At 33.3% G+C, this 16,264-nt stretch overlaps 1 protein-coding gene across 1 annotated transcript; it reads right to left on the bottom strand.

The window, feature by feature from the left end:
* Nucleotides 1–1,312: 1,312 nt before the first annotated feature.
* LOC126971991 (uncharacterized) lies at nucleotides 1,313–15,639 on the bottom strand. The gene is made up of 3 exons (XM_050818516.1): nucleotides 15,442–15,639; nucleotides 14,677–15,365; nucleotides 1,313–1,318 (listed from the first exon to the last, which is right to left on the bottom strand). Exons 1-3 carry the CDS (start codon nucleotides 15,449–15,451, stop codon nucleotides 1,313–1,315), a joined length of 705 nt encoding a protein of 234 aa, XP_050674473.1. The 5' UTR covers nucleotides 15,452–15,639.
* Between the last annotated feature and the right edge of the window lie 625 nt (nucleotides 15,640–16,264).

The raw sequence follows: 16,264 nt of genomic DNA on the forward strand, positions 1-16,264 counted from the left end.
GACATCTATGATAAATACTATCTCGACTCATTTCATCTGCAGTTCACCTGAAATCGAGATCTGGATAAGTCTTGAAACATCGGCTTAACTAAAATATTAATAAAAATATAACTTTTACGATAATCTAATGTAAAAACACAGTAAAAATTTTTTTAATCCATTAAAAACTGTTTAATTTTAATGTGTAAGTAACATTCGCGTTTATCAAATAAAATACCATAGAAATTGTAAATCGGTTAATATCTAGTTAACAAATACGCCAAAATTTGTAGCTTTCTTGTTGCTAATTAGTTCCCTAAACGACGATTTTGTTGTATGTGCTATTGCTAATTTGATATTTATAGGTTTAGCTAGCATGGAAAAACTGTCTATCGATGACTTTCCAGTCAATTTTTTTGTCTTTTTTTCACCAACATTTTCCGATTGATACGAATGTTTAGTACGTAAAATCCGACGGGGCAAGAAAACCATTTACAAATGTAAGAGAAGTGAAGCGCGGATTTTACGATTTATCAGTAGTTTGTGAATATCTCTAGAACTCAAAGTTAAAATTAAATAACTCCATGGCTTCATCTACAGCTTTACAGTTGATAACCTGCTCAACCCCAATAATTGCATTATAGGAAATTGACTTGAATGTCGCTTTTTAAAACCCAATTTCTTATTTACAAAAATAACTGATTGTTTTTTTTTTAATTTCTTAGAATAATGACACGATTCCATGCCAACGTTCAGTAATACCTCATGACAACCAAAAATATCTGTATATGAAACGCATTGTATACATGTCAGCTTAATACTTAAGATTTTTTGTTTGAATTCTTTAAAAAGTTTTCTAAAAAAGTTCTTAATTATGGTGCTAATAAGTGATCTTTCAAGGTGCTTTTTAACACACCTCGCCATCGCGATACCTTAATAATAATATCTAATATCTATACCTATCGAAAGGTATAGGCGTTATTATCTAATAAGTTTCTGCCATCATAAATTGCTACGTAGTTGCTACGGTCTATGCTACTGCTACAAGCTACTACAGTTCTTATGAATTTGTAGACAATATGATATTATGAAACACAACTATGATAATTAAAGTTTAATAAACAAAATAAACTTTACTTGCAAACTTAATTTATTGTTTAAAAACACACAATTATTTTTATACTTTTGAGTTCTTATTATATCTATTGTTTTGGAATAGTGTTTTTGAAGTCGGTTGTTTTTTGTTAAATTTTTTATTGTCACAATAACCTTGCTAATATCAAAAGGCACATCTGTTTTTATTAACTTACAATACTTTTTGAAAATACATTATCTATTCCTATAACAAATCAATTTAACGATTACAATCTAACAAAATCTTATATGGCAATATCGGCAGCTTCTCGTTGTATATTTTAAAGCTGTAAATATCTACAGATAGCGGGATGAAACATTGAACAATGTACCGCAGTAATTTATAAAGACCACGACATAACTGATCTTTTCTTCTTCCTCAAGTAAGCCAATTTATCTTGACAAAGACTAACCAGTTCGCTATTTGGAAAGTCCAACAAATTGTGAATTACTGAAGCGTTGCAGAACGTATTTATAACCCGAGATTTATCCTGGGGGGCTTTTATTACGATTATTACAAAACTGAAGTCTCAACAAACTTCAACAAGCTTAAGGGTCCACCAATTTTAGTATGTTATTCTCAAAAATGAATTCTTAACAATATACATAATATACAAAGCTAATTTGTGCCAAAATTAATGGACGATGCGGGACTTGAACCCGCGCCTCTTTGGATGCACGATAAACGATATGCCATAAATCCTTCATGAATCAGAACCACCATTGGTTACAAAGATAACAAACACGTCGTGATTAATCACAGGAGTCAAAGGAATATTTTCGTATAGATATTTCTTTTCAGATAACTACGCTTTGTCGTAAGAAATGCGTAGCATTTTTCTGTTTTTACCCTTCCTATAGTTTCATTGTTACAACCTTTATTTCACCAAATGATTTCATTTGAGTGATGTTCACACACCTAATACACTAAACTTAACCAATGCAACGTCACTTTATGTCAAGATAAAGTAAAATCATCTTTTCATCATTCAAGAATCATTCATAAGTTGTTTTTATCCCTGATCGTTTAAAGTACGTAAAAAGTAAAGCTCTTACTGACGAGTTATGACAAAGGAGACAGCAGTATCTTCATAGAAAAACAATATGCAGTGTTTGAATATATTATAATCAACTAAATAATATATCTGTCTCGTTACCTACGAAAAAAATGCAGGTCTCTCTCGGGAAATCGTCGACCAGTGCCGGGAGAAACTTGTGTCTTCTATTGAGTCCTCTCTCGAGAAGGTCTCGAAATGGGGTAAATTGAACCTTGTCCAATTTAACCCCCAGAATACTCAAGTTTTCGCGTTTACCACTAAAAAAACCCCATTTGCCGTATCACCGCTCTTCGACAACACTTCCCTTAAAGCCTCGCCTAGTATCAGAATACTGGGTCACAAAATCTCGAGCAATTGCCAATTCCGTGGCCATCTGGAGGGAAAACCCAAATTGGCTTCGAAGAAGCTGGGCGTCATTAATAGAGAACGGCAATACTTCAAGCTGGCCCACATTCTAGCGCTCTACAAAGCGCAGGTCCGGCCACACATGGAGTATTGCTGTCATCTCTGGTCTGGCGCACCCCAGTATCTGCTCGATCCATTTGACCGCGTGCAACGCAGAGCAGCTCGAATTGTCGGGAACCCAGTGCTCTGTGAACGGCTGGATCACTTGGCGTTGCGTATAGACGTCGATTAATTGTGTGTCTTCTACCGCATTTATCACGGGGAGTGTTCCGAAGAGCTGTTTAACCTGATTCCTGCCGCTGAATTCCACCTTCGCACGACACGCCACGAATTAGACTATCATCCCCATCATCTTGATGTGTGGCGGTCCTCCACAGTGCGGTTTTCAAGGAGCTTTCTTCCTCGTAGTAATAAACTGTATCAGGAGCTTCCTTGTGCGGTGTTTCCGGGACTATACGACATGGGCACCTTCTAAAAAAGGGCGTACACCTTCCTTAAAGGCCGGCAACGCTCTTGTGATTCCTCTGGTGTTGCAAGAGAATGTGGGCGGCGGTGATCACTGAACACCAGGTGACCCGTACGCTCGTTTGTCCTCCTATTCCATAAAAAAAAACTTCAAACTACTACGTTCAAACTGAAAGTTCTTAGAAAATTTAAAACTGATTTAACAAGCAAGTTATAAGTTTTATTACATCTCCAAAATAGTGTCCATCAACGTCAATACATCGCTGCAGATGAAAACTGAGAAAAGCACTTTGCCCACTCGACGTTTGGGGTCTCTTCGACGGCCTTTTAAAACATGGCGCAGCTGCCTCGGCGTCCTTAAAACGTTTTCCTTGAAGTTTTTCTTTTACTTTCGGGAATAAATAAAAATCGCAAGGTGCGAGGGTGACCCAATTCCATATCCGTGTGTCTTCGCCAAATAGTTGATCATTCCCTGGCGATGTGTGAGGAAGCGTTGTCGTGGTGAAGAAAGATCCTCCTACGAGTTCGTTTCTCTTGAAATTTATTCAAGTTAAAAGGCAAACAATTGTGTGTATCACTCTGCTGTAACTGTTTTTTATCCTATAAAACAAATGTCGCCTAATGAACTGTCTTATTCTGAATATCTTTTTTCTTACGCTTCGACCTCTCTTCACTTTAGTTGGTAACTCCTCGAAGGGAAATATCCATTGAGCAGATCAGTTGGTTTCGGGATAACATTACAGAAAAATGTCGCGCCTTTTTCAACAATAAATTCATCATAATATTTCGTAGATTTCAGCACCTTACAAACATTGTGCAACTACTGTATCTATTTATATATTTATCGGATAATTGCAGAAAATGCAAAACTTGCTCTAGGATAACCACCAATATATTTACCAGCCATGCGCTTAGGTCATGAACGGGCACTGCTTGGGTGACTGGTCAATAATAAAAGATGTCACAGTAATATTAAGGATTTCTACAATGTAAAAAATATAATAATTTTATATATAAAATTCTCGTGTCCCGGTGTTTGTTATAAAACTCCTGCGAAACAGCTCCTGCTTTGTGTGCATATCGTAAGTAGGTCTGAGAATCGGCCACAATTTTTCATACCTCTAAATATATTTATTTTGTTTTATCGACATTCAGCATTCAAAAATACATACAACTTCAAATTTACACCCGTCTACGATCAACACCTATTTTTGTATCGCGATTTTTATATTATTCTGTTCCATCTACAAATCCCCTATAGAGTTGCAAGATGGCAATCGAATACAATAATTGTAGTACGATAAATTTGGTAGGTCTGAGAATGGGTTGCTTCTATTTTTTATAGGCCAAAAATTTTTTTTTTACTTTATATGGCAATACAACGTTTGATGGGTCAGCTAGTATGCTCTAAAATTTCGCTATAGGACTTTGGTTAATATATGAATTTATTTGTATTATGTGCATAGGTTTTCGTATTCTTTCTTATATCTTTAGTTTCCAGTCAATCTTTTAATGGTCTTTCTTTAATGGCTGAACTGACGATAGCCTATTTTTCCAGCACCAGTCAGCTGCTCAAACCTTGGTGAGTTTTTCCCTCTTTCTAAGCATCTTCACACTTTTTTTCTTTCTTTTCTATAATGCAGATATAAACCAGGTGCTATTGTAAGCTTCACCTAGTAGATAACGCCTGTTACACCGTAGAATAAGCCATGTATAATAAGCCTGTATTTAATTTAATCATATTTATACACAATTAATTCAGTTCACTTTTGTTAATAAATATACTAGCTTTTACCCGCGACTTCGTGCGCGTGCAACAGTTACTTTGGGCATCATTTTTAATTTTTTAATATACTCACTTTGCAAATAATACACAACAAACTGCTGTGGTTAATACATTTTTATAAGCTAATAACTATAGATCTTTCATCCCCCTTTTTCACTCTACATTTTAACTACTAATAACTAATTTTACAGGTCTAAATTTTAAAAACGCTAGAACAAATATTTAAAAGTTTCAGAGTGTTATCTTCGATAATTAAGAACTTTCATACAAACTTCCACCCCCTTTTTTTAACGAGGAGGAAATACATTTACGTACCACCCCTGCGCCATATATAGCACAGGGAGTGTGGAACTCCACCCACTTAGACCATCTTCTACGCAGATAGAAGTTGGCGAAGTTTGGTAATACCCACTAAAACCCCCCTCGAAATTAGTGAGTTCCCCTTTTTGAGAGATTCTCCGGGATCTTTGCAGGGCATTTCACCGAAGAATAAACTATTTCAACCCCACCAAGCCTTTTATTCGCAATAGAACGTAGGCTATGTTTTTTCCCAAGCTCTTGTCTATGTCTGTAATAAATTTCATCAAAATCGGCTCTGTGGTTTAGGCGTGAAACCGTAACAAGCAAACTGACATTCACATTTATAACATTATTAGGGATTCAATGTATAACAAATACTTTACAGGGCTTATTAAAACTCATATTAGACTTTTGTAAATGTATATTTGGAACTATAAGTTTGCTCTCGTCGAAAATTTAACTATCACTAAGTGGAAAATATGACAAAATAATTGCTTAAGCACATTTTCTTCTCAGGAGTCTTACTACCAAAGTTTATTAATATAGTAAGTAAACTTTGAAAATACTAAGAACATTAGGTCCATAATATTACTATTCTCTGGGAAGTCCACAACGGAATGCTGTTGAATTTTTTTGTCATCTATTGCACAATTTTTTGAACGGAGCTATGGCTCGCTCTACATTCATATCATTATAACTTCTGTAGACAAAATAAGTGACTGTCTAATAAGTGACTCTCACCTCAATTTGCATAATTATTTATATTTTTCTCTTGTAGCATAATTTTTGTAAGTAGATCTACACCCAAAGAATTAGCAGGCCATCATTTTTCTTTTACTTCACCTTTACTTTGTCTGGCAAACTTCTTTGGGAAATATCTTAAGGGCTCCTATCGTTAATAACTATCTTCATCATCTGAGGTGATAACTAACAAATTGCTTCGCTTCCAATATTATTTTCAAAAATGCCACACTTATCTAAAAGACATTGCTAGATGATTCATTATTTACAAAGCTTTCAAGAAATCAAACTAATGCCTTATTCCGTATGTATCTGTTAATATTTCACTTTTACCAGCTTTAATCATTAGCCGGACAGAAATCACGTTATTTGCAGTGATTTAGACGGTTGTTTTCCTTCAATTTATCAATGATATTGCTCCGACTGAGTTTAAAGTATTTAATTTTGATATAGTAGTGCAACGTCATATAGTTTCGTTATAATATTCAAATTTATGTCTGTCTGCACCATTACTATAATCGTAGCGAATAGCGTAATAAATCATATAATAGCGAACATTTTCTTTAGATCGATAGATATCTAGATTAATAATGTAGTACCTGGACGACCAAGGTACAAAACTTGAACAAAATAATACGAATAGGACATCTGAATTCGAACCGGGGTCTTCTGCTTTCCGGATCACCCAATGTCCCATCAGAGCTATTATAGTGTTGTATATAATGGCGAAATTTACCTTTGCATTCTAATGTTTTGTAGTAGTTTCTCATAAAAACACAGATATTTTTTTTTAATTAAAACTTAGCTAGATTGATTTCTCGTCCTCGAAACTACCTGTATACTAAATTTATTTAAAAAATGTGGAGCCGTTTCCGAGATTCAGATTATATATATAATCTGAATAGATATATTTATATACAAGAATTGCTCGTTTAAAGATATAAGATTATGGAATATGGAATAAAAGTATATTTACAGCCTCCTGAAGTTTTCATTCAAATGTTGTGAGTTTTCTTGAGTGTGAATTCCGCTAAAATTTGTTCCAATTCGACACATGTTTCGCCTCTACATGAGGAATCACATTATTTCCTAATCGGCAACATGTGAAAAGCAGTTTACATAAAAACATGTAAAAAATGAGCTGGAACAACCAAAAACTTCTCGAAATATATGGCCAGGATTTTGACAGAGCAAAAACATTGAAATTCTCGCAGAACACAATAAGATGGCACAACATAACGGTAATAGTTACATTATTATATTTAACAGACTCGAGGCCAATTAAAGTGGCGCACACAGGGTTGCCACCTCATATATTCTTCTTAAAGTAAAATATGCTTCCAACCTTCTTTATATTATAAAAATTGAAATATTAAACATTGGGGAATATTTATTTTTTTGGCTTAGCAATTTTTTCTTATGCAAGTTTTGTTAAATCTTACCTCACTTTTACTAACAGTATCTATTTTTTTTATCGAAGAAGAGGGCAAACGTCGCCTAATGATAACTGATCTCAATTTTTGATCTGATGACAATTTATAATATACATGGGACACACTAAAAGTTTTGCACTGCTAGCTAATCGGAACTATTTGAATTTCGAATGTTATATTTTTAGAAACGATGCAACCTTCTTAGTTATAAAAAAACAATTGGCGGGAAATCATTTGTCAATTGTTTTTTTATCACACATCAAATTTCTACGTACGCAACGAAAATGGAATTTAGTCGAAAAGATTTTAGAGCGATGATTTGTTATGATTTTAAAAGTTCTTTCTCTCCGAAAGACTGTGCCGCTTTTCAATAAACATGTTTCTTCTTTGTGAGTAATTGTGGCATTTTTTTTAATATAGTTATTAAATATTATCTAACAAATTCCAATTCACGTATCTAGCAAATTAGAAGTAAGATAAAATCACTTACACTCTAGTTCAAACTTTGGATATAGTTTATAGAGGATGTACAATTTATTATTGCTACGTGTGGCATCCTTATCGTACAGCACGTTGCAAATTACATCTGCATGTAAACGAAAATATAAATTGTCATTTGCAATGCATGCTTAGCATAAAATACAGATGCAATTTGTATTTTATGTTGAATGTCACGCAATATTTTATGAGTGAATTTTTCAAAATCAGCAGTAAAGCTGCAAATTCTGGCAATTTGCCATTCGGAGGCATGGCGTATCGATTTATCTGATAGCGCTCGTTTATATTACACTTTGACACATTTTGATTGAGATGAAAAATGCTATGCCAAAAATAACGTTATCTTTATTTAACGTCATATAAATAAGCTCTAGGAAGTTCGTTAGAAAGGTAGGTAAGTTATTTGCTTATAGATTCTTTTATTAGCTTTTTTTCCTAGGTGCCTACCGTAGCGGCTACTTTTACTGCCATAAACATTAAACTTATAATAAACAGCTACACACAATCACGCTCAAAAATTGTCTGAAGCAAAACTCGTCTACTTGTCTATTGGGCAGAGCTTAGTTCGGTTATGTTTCGACCGCTCTTTGAATACAACGCCACGCAATGACAAAGTGTTTAGTGAAAAGCTGTCCAAATAACATCATATCTAAACTGGTCGTAATTCAGGTAAGTGCCCCATTCAACTAACAAAATTGTGTAACTAACTTGACGTCTAGAATCATTAAAGTTACAGCTTAATAATTATATTTCAATTGCTAAAACAATATTAGTGAGCGTATAGAATAGAATTTGAACATTAATACAACGAAATAACTAGCTAACTTGAAAGAATATTTTAATATTATCTATTATTGATTCGCCCTGCTCATTACAATGCAGTGCCGCTCAGAATTTTTGAAAAACACAAAAATTTTGAGCAGCACTATAATTGCGTTCGACACCTTCAGAGATAAAATGTTAAGTCTCATTTGCCCAGTAATATTACTAGCTACGGCGATCTTCAGACCGAAAGACAATAATCAAATAAGTGCCACTTACATAAAAAATAACATTAAAATGAATAGTTATGATGATTGAAGAATCTGGTTTTACAAAGTCGATTCCCCCCAGTAGGGGGGTTAATTATGTACAAATTAATACCATACTATCATAATTCATCTTTTCTTTTTTATGAAAAAGGAGGACAAATGAGCGTACGGGTGGGTCACTTTGTCACCTGGTTTTAAGTGATCACCGCCGCCCACATTCTCTTGCAACACCAAAAGAACCACAGGAGCGTTGCCGGCCTTTAAGGAAGGTGTACACGCTTGTTTTGAAGGTACCCATGTCGTATGATCACGGAAACACCGCACAAGGAAGCTCCTGACACAGTTTTGTAGCACGTGGAAGAATCTCCTTGAAAACCGCACTGTGGAGGACCACCACACACCCAGATGGTGGGGATGATATCCTAATTTGTGGCGTGTCGTGCGAAGGTGAAATTTGGCGGCAGGAATCAGGTGAAATAGCTCTTCGAAATACCATAATAAATGCGGTAGAAGAGACATAGTCCCGGAGTCTTGCTAGACTTAAGCTAACATGGTTTATTTATTTTGTTATAAAAACTCATTGTCACTATGTACTTACTCGTACTATATAGGTAAGCTAAGCAAAGTCTAAAACCTAACCAACAAAAACGAACTAAGCAATATAACATCTCAATTGTAGTTTCAATCGAAAAGTGTGATTTAGCAGACAATTGGCAATTTCCTATGAAAAGTTAGAAATTGGGTTACGAAATCAATCATTTCTCCTTCCCGTGGGTGACGTACCAAATTACTCGGTGGATTTACCGACGGAAAATTAATCATGCTCTCATGAAAGGGATGACTCGTATTTTCATATTGTTACCGCACCACTCCATTTACTTTGGCGAGTGCTGTCCCCAAGAGTATTGGCACCATTTCACGTTTTATAACTTACCATTTATCATATAATTAATCCTTATTTAGATTACGTTTTGTTTAGCAGATATATTATCTCAAAATACCTTGTTAAGTATTCGTCGTATGGACAGCCATACATGGATAGCCAAAGAGACAGCCCTTTCTCAAATTTATGGCAAAGAAAATATTATAATAGTTCAAGTACGGGGGTCTCACTCCACAAAATCAATTAAAGAAATAAGGGCTCTTGCGGTCATACAATAAGGTGTAATTCAGATCGCACAGCGCTACTAACCTCCATTTTTATTCACCTAGAAGTTGCCTCTCTTTCTATTGCGTGACTCTTACCTCTTCTGACGAAATTAGGGTTGACTTTTTACCTAAAAGTGTACCTACCTAGAATAAGGTCATCTTATAAAATTAACTCAGATTTTCTATGATGTAAATAGGTATGTTATTGTAAATTTAAATGAATATTATTTCATTGTCAAACCTACATTAGCTGCAGGTAGTAGGTATGCGTTGGAAGACCACGACATAGTCAAACTTAGTATATAGGAAATAAATAGGTAGCCATCATTAATGGTAAATTCATTATAGTAATAATCACATTAAATTGGATTGTTTCAGCGTCTTAAGGACGTTTAAAAAATTACATTCCGATCGCAATGACCTTTAATATGCATTGCTTTATTTATGTTTCTTCATTTTTTAAATATCGGTCAAAACTGTGAAGAAGGTCACAACAAAGCGCGGGTGCATCACTGCCACAGAACACTTTTACTCTAACGACTTACCCCCTTATTCATAATGGTCCGCTAACTTAAAACAGCCGCTAAGTAGTGTTTTTTCTCATTCTGACTTAGGTCAATAGAAGACAGAGTGAGAATTAGCAATGTTTTTACTTAGCAGACTATTATGAATAAGGGGGTTACTCTATAGACGATTTGTTCCTGTTTCGTCCCGCAAAGTTTCGCCCCACACAAAAAATTCTTGTTTCGCCCCAGATTTTATTCCTGTTTCGTCCCGAAAATAAGAAAAATGGATAATTTATTGTTTTATTCTTGTTTCGCCCCTCTTTTTGTTCCTTATTCGACCCGGGTAGTAATTTATGTGTTTTATAACATGTTTTGTACGGACAGCATACAAAATATTTTAAAAATCATATTTTTGACGATAAATATTATTAATTAACTTAACAAGTTAGTATTCAATTCCAGAAATCAATTAATGAAAACAGGAGTCTTTTAACTAATTCAAAATGTTATATAAATTGGTTTAAAAACTCAATATCTTTAAAAAAAACTTTATATTTTAAAACCTTTTTATTAATGTAACTGATGTGTGATTTTGATTGTGATTTTTTTACTTGTATAGCGGTCTATATTAGGATGATAACTTTGAATTGTTGATAGAATAGTTAATAGACCTGTCTGTGATTCGAATTGTGATTTATTAATAAATATTCTTTATATTATGATGATTATACAATCTTATTAATCCTTAAAATCCTAACTTTTCCTAACCTTCATCTTGATGCATGGACTTCGGAATCAAGATCATTTTACTAAGTACTTGGTCCATTTATTATATTTTTGTGCCAAGTTTTATCGTTAACTTATATATATCTAGAATATTATTATAATTCACATTTTTTTTCTGGCTGTACAAAAGTAACATTTTAAAAAGTGGGACGAAACAGGAATAAAAATCAACGTGGGACGAAACAGGAATGTGGGACAAAAACCCGGGCCGAAACAGGAACAAATCCTATAGAGGCCGCGGCACAACCGCGTTAATCGAATAAAGTACTGTGAGTAGTTAGAGTTAGTCTTTACTGAGTTACTTTTTATTATTTATTTACTTTTCATTTTTAATTACGTAAGCCGTACCATTGGGGTATTTCTGTTGCATAGATGAAGAGGGGCGTTCAATAAATAGTAAGGATGATGTCTGACCGAGATCTTAGTGATGACAGCCACACATCAAATATCACCAATCAAAAGTACTCTTTGCAATCTGACGTCTGTGTCCTAACGTCACTCATGACAAGGTAATGTCAAAATACATATCTTTTCGAACGCGCGGGGATTATAGTATCTAGCAAAGAGGATGTAAATACTACTTAATAAGAGACGGGACTGCCTATGTAAAATGTAGTTTAGCATGAAACGTGCAGTCATTTGACATAAGTTTGAAATAGTAGTAATTACAGTATGGCGATTGGCGAAGTATATTTCGGCTAAGTTTGAAAGCGTACCATTGCTTAAAACGTCGTGAAATTCGGTGGTCTCCGTTTTATATAAGATTATATCCGTCATCTGTCAATTTATCAATGACTGCACGTTTCATACAATCGCGTGAATCGCTTTTTACTTAGAGTTTCGCTAGGCTGCTATCTAGATTTAGTTGAGAATATGAACTTTCATTCATCATAGTATCAATGACATTGTTATTCACAAATAAAATTTGAAATACAAAATTTTACTAACGATGCGGGACTCGAACCCACGACCTCTGCCGTTCCGTGCCGGTGCTTTAACCACCTGAGCCAACAGTTCGAGTAACGTATCGTTATAAAATCTTGTTTGTTTTGTTCAACTCTCTGTTTGTGGCTTCATCCACAGGATGTAGATAAAAAAAATGTTTTTCAAATTTTGTGTGTTGAAATGAGGGTTATCACTTTAAAAACATAACATATTGTTATTCAGTTCAACTCCCAATGCATACATACTGCAACTAAGTATAAACTTAAGTCTATATAAATGAAATTTTGAAAACAAAATTTACGAACGATGCGGGACTCGAACCCGCGACCTCTCGGAATCCGTCCGAGCGCTCTTCCTCTGAGCCAACCGTTAATAAATCTGGTATCTCTTGTTCAACTCTCAGATTGTGCCTTCAACTACAGGAAACACTTTACAGTTGATAACCTGCTCAACGCTAATATTTGCATATTGGGTTATAGATTTTGAGGGTTTTTACATTAAAAAAAACCAGAAATTGTGAAGACTATAAATTTTGATGAAGTCTCAAAAATGATAATTGTTTCTGAATTGAAATTAAAAAGGCTTGATAGGTTTTTCTGTGTGTATAAGTATTCATGTGTGAATAACCAATTTTTTGTTGTTTGAATACTTAAAATATTATAATACTATAAGTGAATTAATTTACTAAACAAAAATCTAATATATAAAATTCTCGTGTCATGATTAAACTTTGAACTCCTCCGAAACGGCAAGACCGATTCTCATGAAATTTTGAGTGCATATTGGGTAGGTCTGAGAATCGGACAACATCTATTTTTCATAATCCCCCTAAATGTTAAGGGTGGTCCACAGGATTTTTTTTTAATTTTTTTTTGACTTTTTTTTAATTTGTTTGATTATGAGTCAGCATTAAAAAATACATACAACTTCAAATTTTCACCCATCTACGATCAACAGTTACTTTTGTAACGCGATTTTAATATCGGCAATACAACGTTTGCTGGGTCAGCTAGTATATATATTATAATATATTTTATTCTAGAACTGCTTTACCAAAATATAATAGAGGCCAATCCTTTAATTTCTATTATTACACCAATTTGGCCAAGATAAATAATTATTCTGAAAAAAACATCAATAATTAAAATTGAAGCGAAAAATAATAATATGCTTTTTTATTAAATGGGTACGAACGCACTTGATTCTCACTTTTTATTGATCGCCCCTCGTAGTTTATTTTTTAATAATATAATAATAATAATATTAACACACTTTTTACACAAATTATCTTGCCCCAAGTTAAGCATATATAGCCTGTGTTATGGGTTACAAGACAATGATATATTTAATACAATATACTTACTTAAACATACATAAATACATTTAAACATCCATGACTCTGAAACAAACATCCATATTCATCATATAAATGCTTGCACCTACCGGGATTCGAACCCGGGACCTCTAGCTTAAATTAATTAATAATTTAATAGTCTGCTTGGTAGATTATTTTACTGTTTTTAAGTGCAAGAGAAATTTATGATGATATTTAACTTATATAATTCCATAGATTACAAAAAAAAACATTGGAATTGTACTTGAAGTTTTAAAAAAAATCTTGGCCATCCAATAAGGTATGTTATGTCGTTGTAGGCATCCGTATTGCGATAAACTTTGATGCTGTTATAATTAGCTCAATTTTATAAAGAGTCTGTATATATTTCCGGTGCTCAAATATATGCCATCGTTCGTCTTGTGAGTATTATTGCAAAATAGAAATAATAATGACTGATATCTACAATTAAATATCAATATAACTAACTATATGTATAAGATAATTTAACAGTAAACTAAAAACATTTTCCAAATTTTCATTAAAATTAACAAATATTCCACGCCCACCATTCCCTCTCATCATCTCAGCTCTCATTGCTTAGTGGCGTCAGTCCAACAAAACCTGGCAGGAATCCTATGTGGACGGTCAGGTTTAACTCCCATTTGTGCATTTTGAAACCGACTTGAAATCTCTTCTCCATGATCCATTTTTTTATTTGCTTCATCTTTTTGAACTTCCATATCTTTAGGACTTAATGAAACACTTCTAAGTTTAATTCTCTCAGCGATTGGAATTTGTATTAATTCTTCTTCAGAACTACTATGATTTTCTACAACATCTTGTTCTAACTCTTCTAATTTTGACAAACTTCTGTTTTGTTTTACGGACGCGTTATATATGTTATTAGTATAAGCGTCCAACGATTTTTCTATAAAATTTAATTTGTCTAAAATAGTATCTATTTTCTGCGTATTACTGAGCAAGTTTCTTTGTATGGTTTGTATTTCAAAAGTCGTTTCATTATTGTTATGTAGTTCTTGCATGCATTCTTTTACAACTTTAATCACAGGCGTATATATTTTCTCATAAAGCAAGCATTTTTCTTTATCGTTCATTATTTGTACTTTTAGCTTCACTTCGTTTGTAGTGTTGATATTCTCTGTTGCTAGAGCTTCGACGGAATTAGGCATATTACTTTGTTTAGATTTTGAACGCCTGTCTCGTTTTAAATGTTTTTTCTCGGAGATTTCCGATAGAGAACAACAAATAGAGTGGTTTTCATTTATATCATCCAATGTGTTATTTTGAGAAGAAAAGTTTGATGAATCCTTCCCACTAAAACTATCTTTATTTTTAAATTTTAAATTTACAAATGACTTACACACTTTTTTACTTTTTTCTTTCTCAATAGTCACATCTTTTTCGTGGGGCGGTGGTTTACTTCTTTTTAGATGTCTACATTTTTTACAAGTCTTAATTGTATATTTTATTGAATTTTGGGAGTCGTCTTCACTTGGTGGTATAGTTAAAGGAATTATATCCTTTGCAAATTTTATTGTTTGTTCAAGAACTGGATCATGATGATTATCATTAATTATTTCAGTTATGATTTGACGAGATTTATTCTTTAAATTGGCTTGGATTGATTTGTCTAATGTATGTTTTACCTTTTGGATAGCGTTACTATCCTTATGATTATAGCCAGGGTAATATTTTTTATGTATGTACACTACAGGATTATAGGAATTAGGATCTCGTATGTAATTGGATAGATCAACGCCATTGGTGCCATTGATTATTGGAATACGGGTACCTGTAATAAAATATTAACAACCAGTTATTTTGGGTGTTTTAAATGAAAAATTAATAAAATTTAAAATAGGATTTACCTGACGCCATTCACTGCTTAATATGGGTTTAGCTGTGGTAAAGCCAGTCGATTCGAAGCCTAATTACATTACTAAATTAAATAAAATATCTATATAACTAAATGAATACGCAAAATGTATGAACTGATGTTACTTTACAAGATATTGTATTATTATTTTAAGAATTTATATAAAAAATATTAAGAATAGGAAATTATCTTCAACGTATTACTACATATAGTTATGAAAATATGATTTTATGACATATTGTTATGATATGATGTGATGTTGTATATGACGTTATATATTTAGAAAAAGTTTTTATTGTCATGTAAAAAATCAGCGTTGATTAGTATTATAAAATCTTAATATATATAAATTACGTGACAAGCTGTTTGTCCGCGATGGACTCCTAATCTAATGAACGGATTTTAATGGAAATTACTTCATCGAGTGCAGTTTAGTCCAACTTGAGAGAAAGGATAGTTTTTATTTCGATTTGTGATCCATAATTATTTTTAATTCCAATATTTGTTTGGTATGGACATATCTTCTATGAGAGAACTTATTGACGCATTGTTTGACAGTTCTGCTGTGAAACAATTAACATCAGGGAGCAATGACATTCTATTCATGATATGGAACGTCATTGACAGGGAGCATATGTTAACAAAATAATTTATATTATTGACAACATAAAAAAACAGTATTTTTTTTTAATTATGCACAGAACAGCGTCTGTCGGGTCAGCTAGTAATATATATTACTTAACTGTTAATAAAATGAGAATTTCCACCATTTGGCAGTTTAATACCAGATCTAGAATAGCTTGCTGTTCGTATAA

This window comes from Leptidea sinapis, chromosome 25 (assembly GCF_905404315.1).
Source record: "Leptidea sinapis chromosome 25, ilLepSina1.1, whole genome shotgun sequence".
NCBI classification, from domain to species: domain Eukaryota; kingdom Metazoa; phylum Arthropoda; class Insecta; order Lepidoptera; family Pieridae; genus Leptidea; species Leptidea sinapis.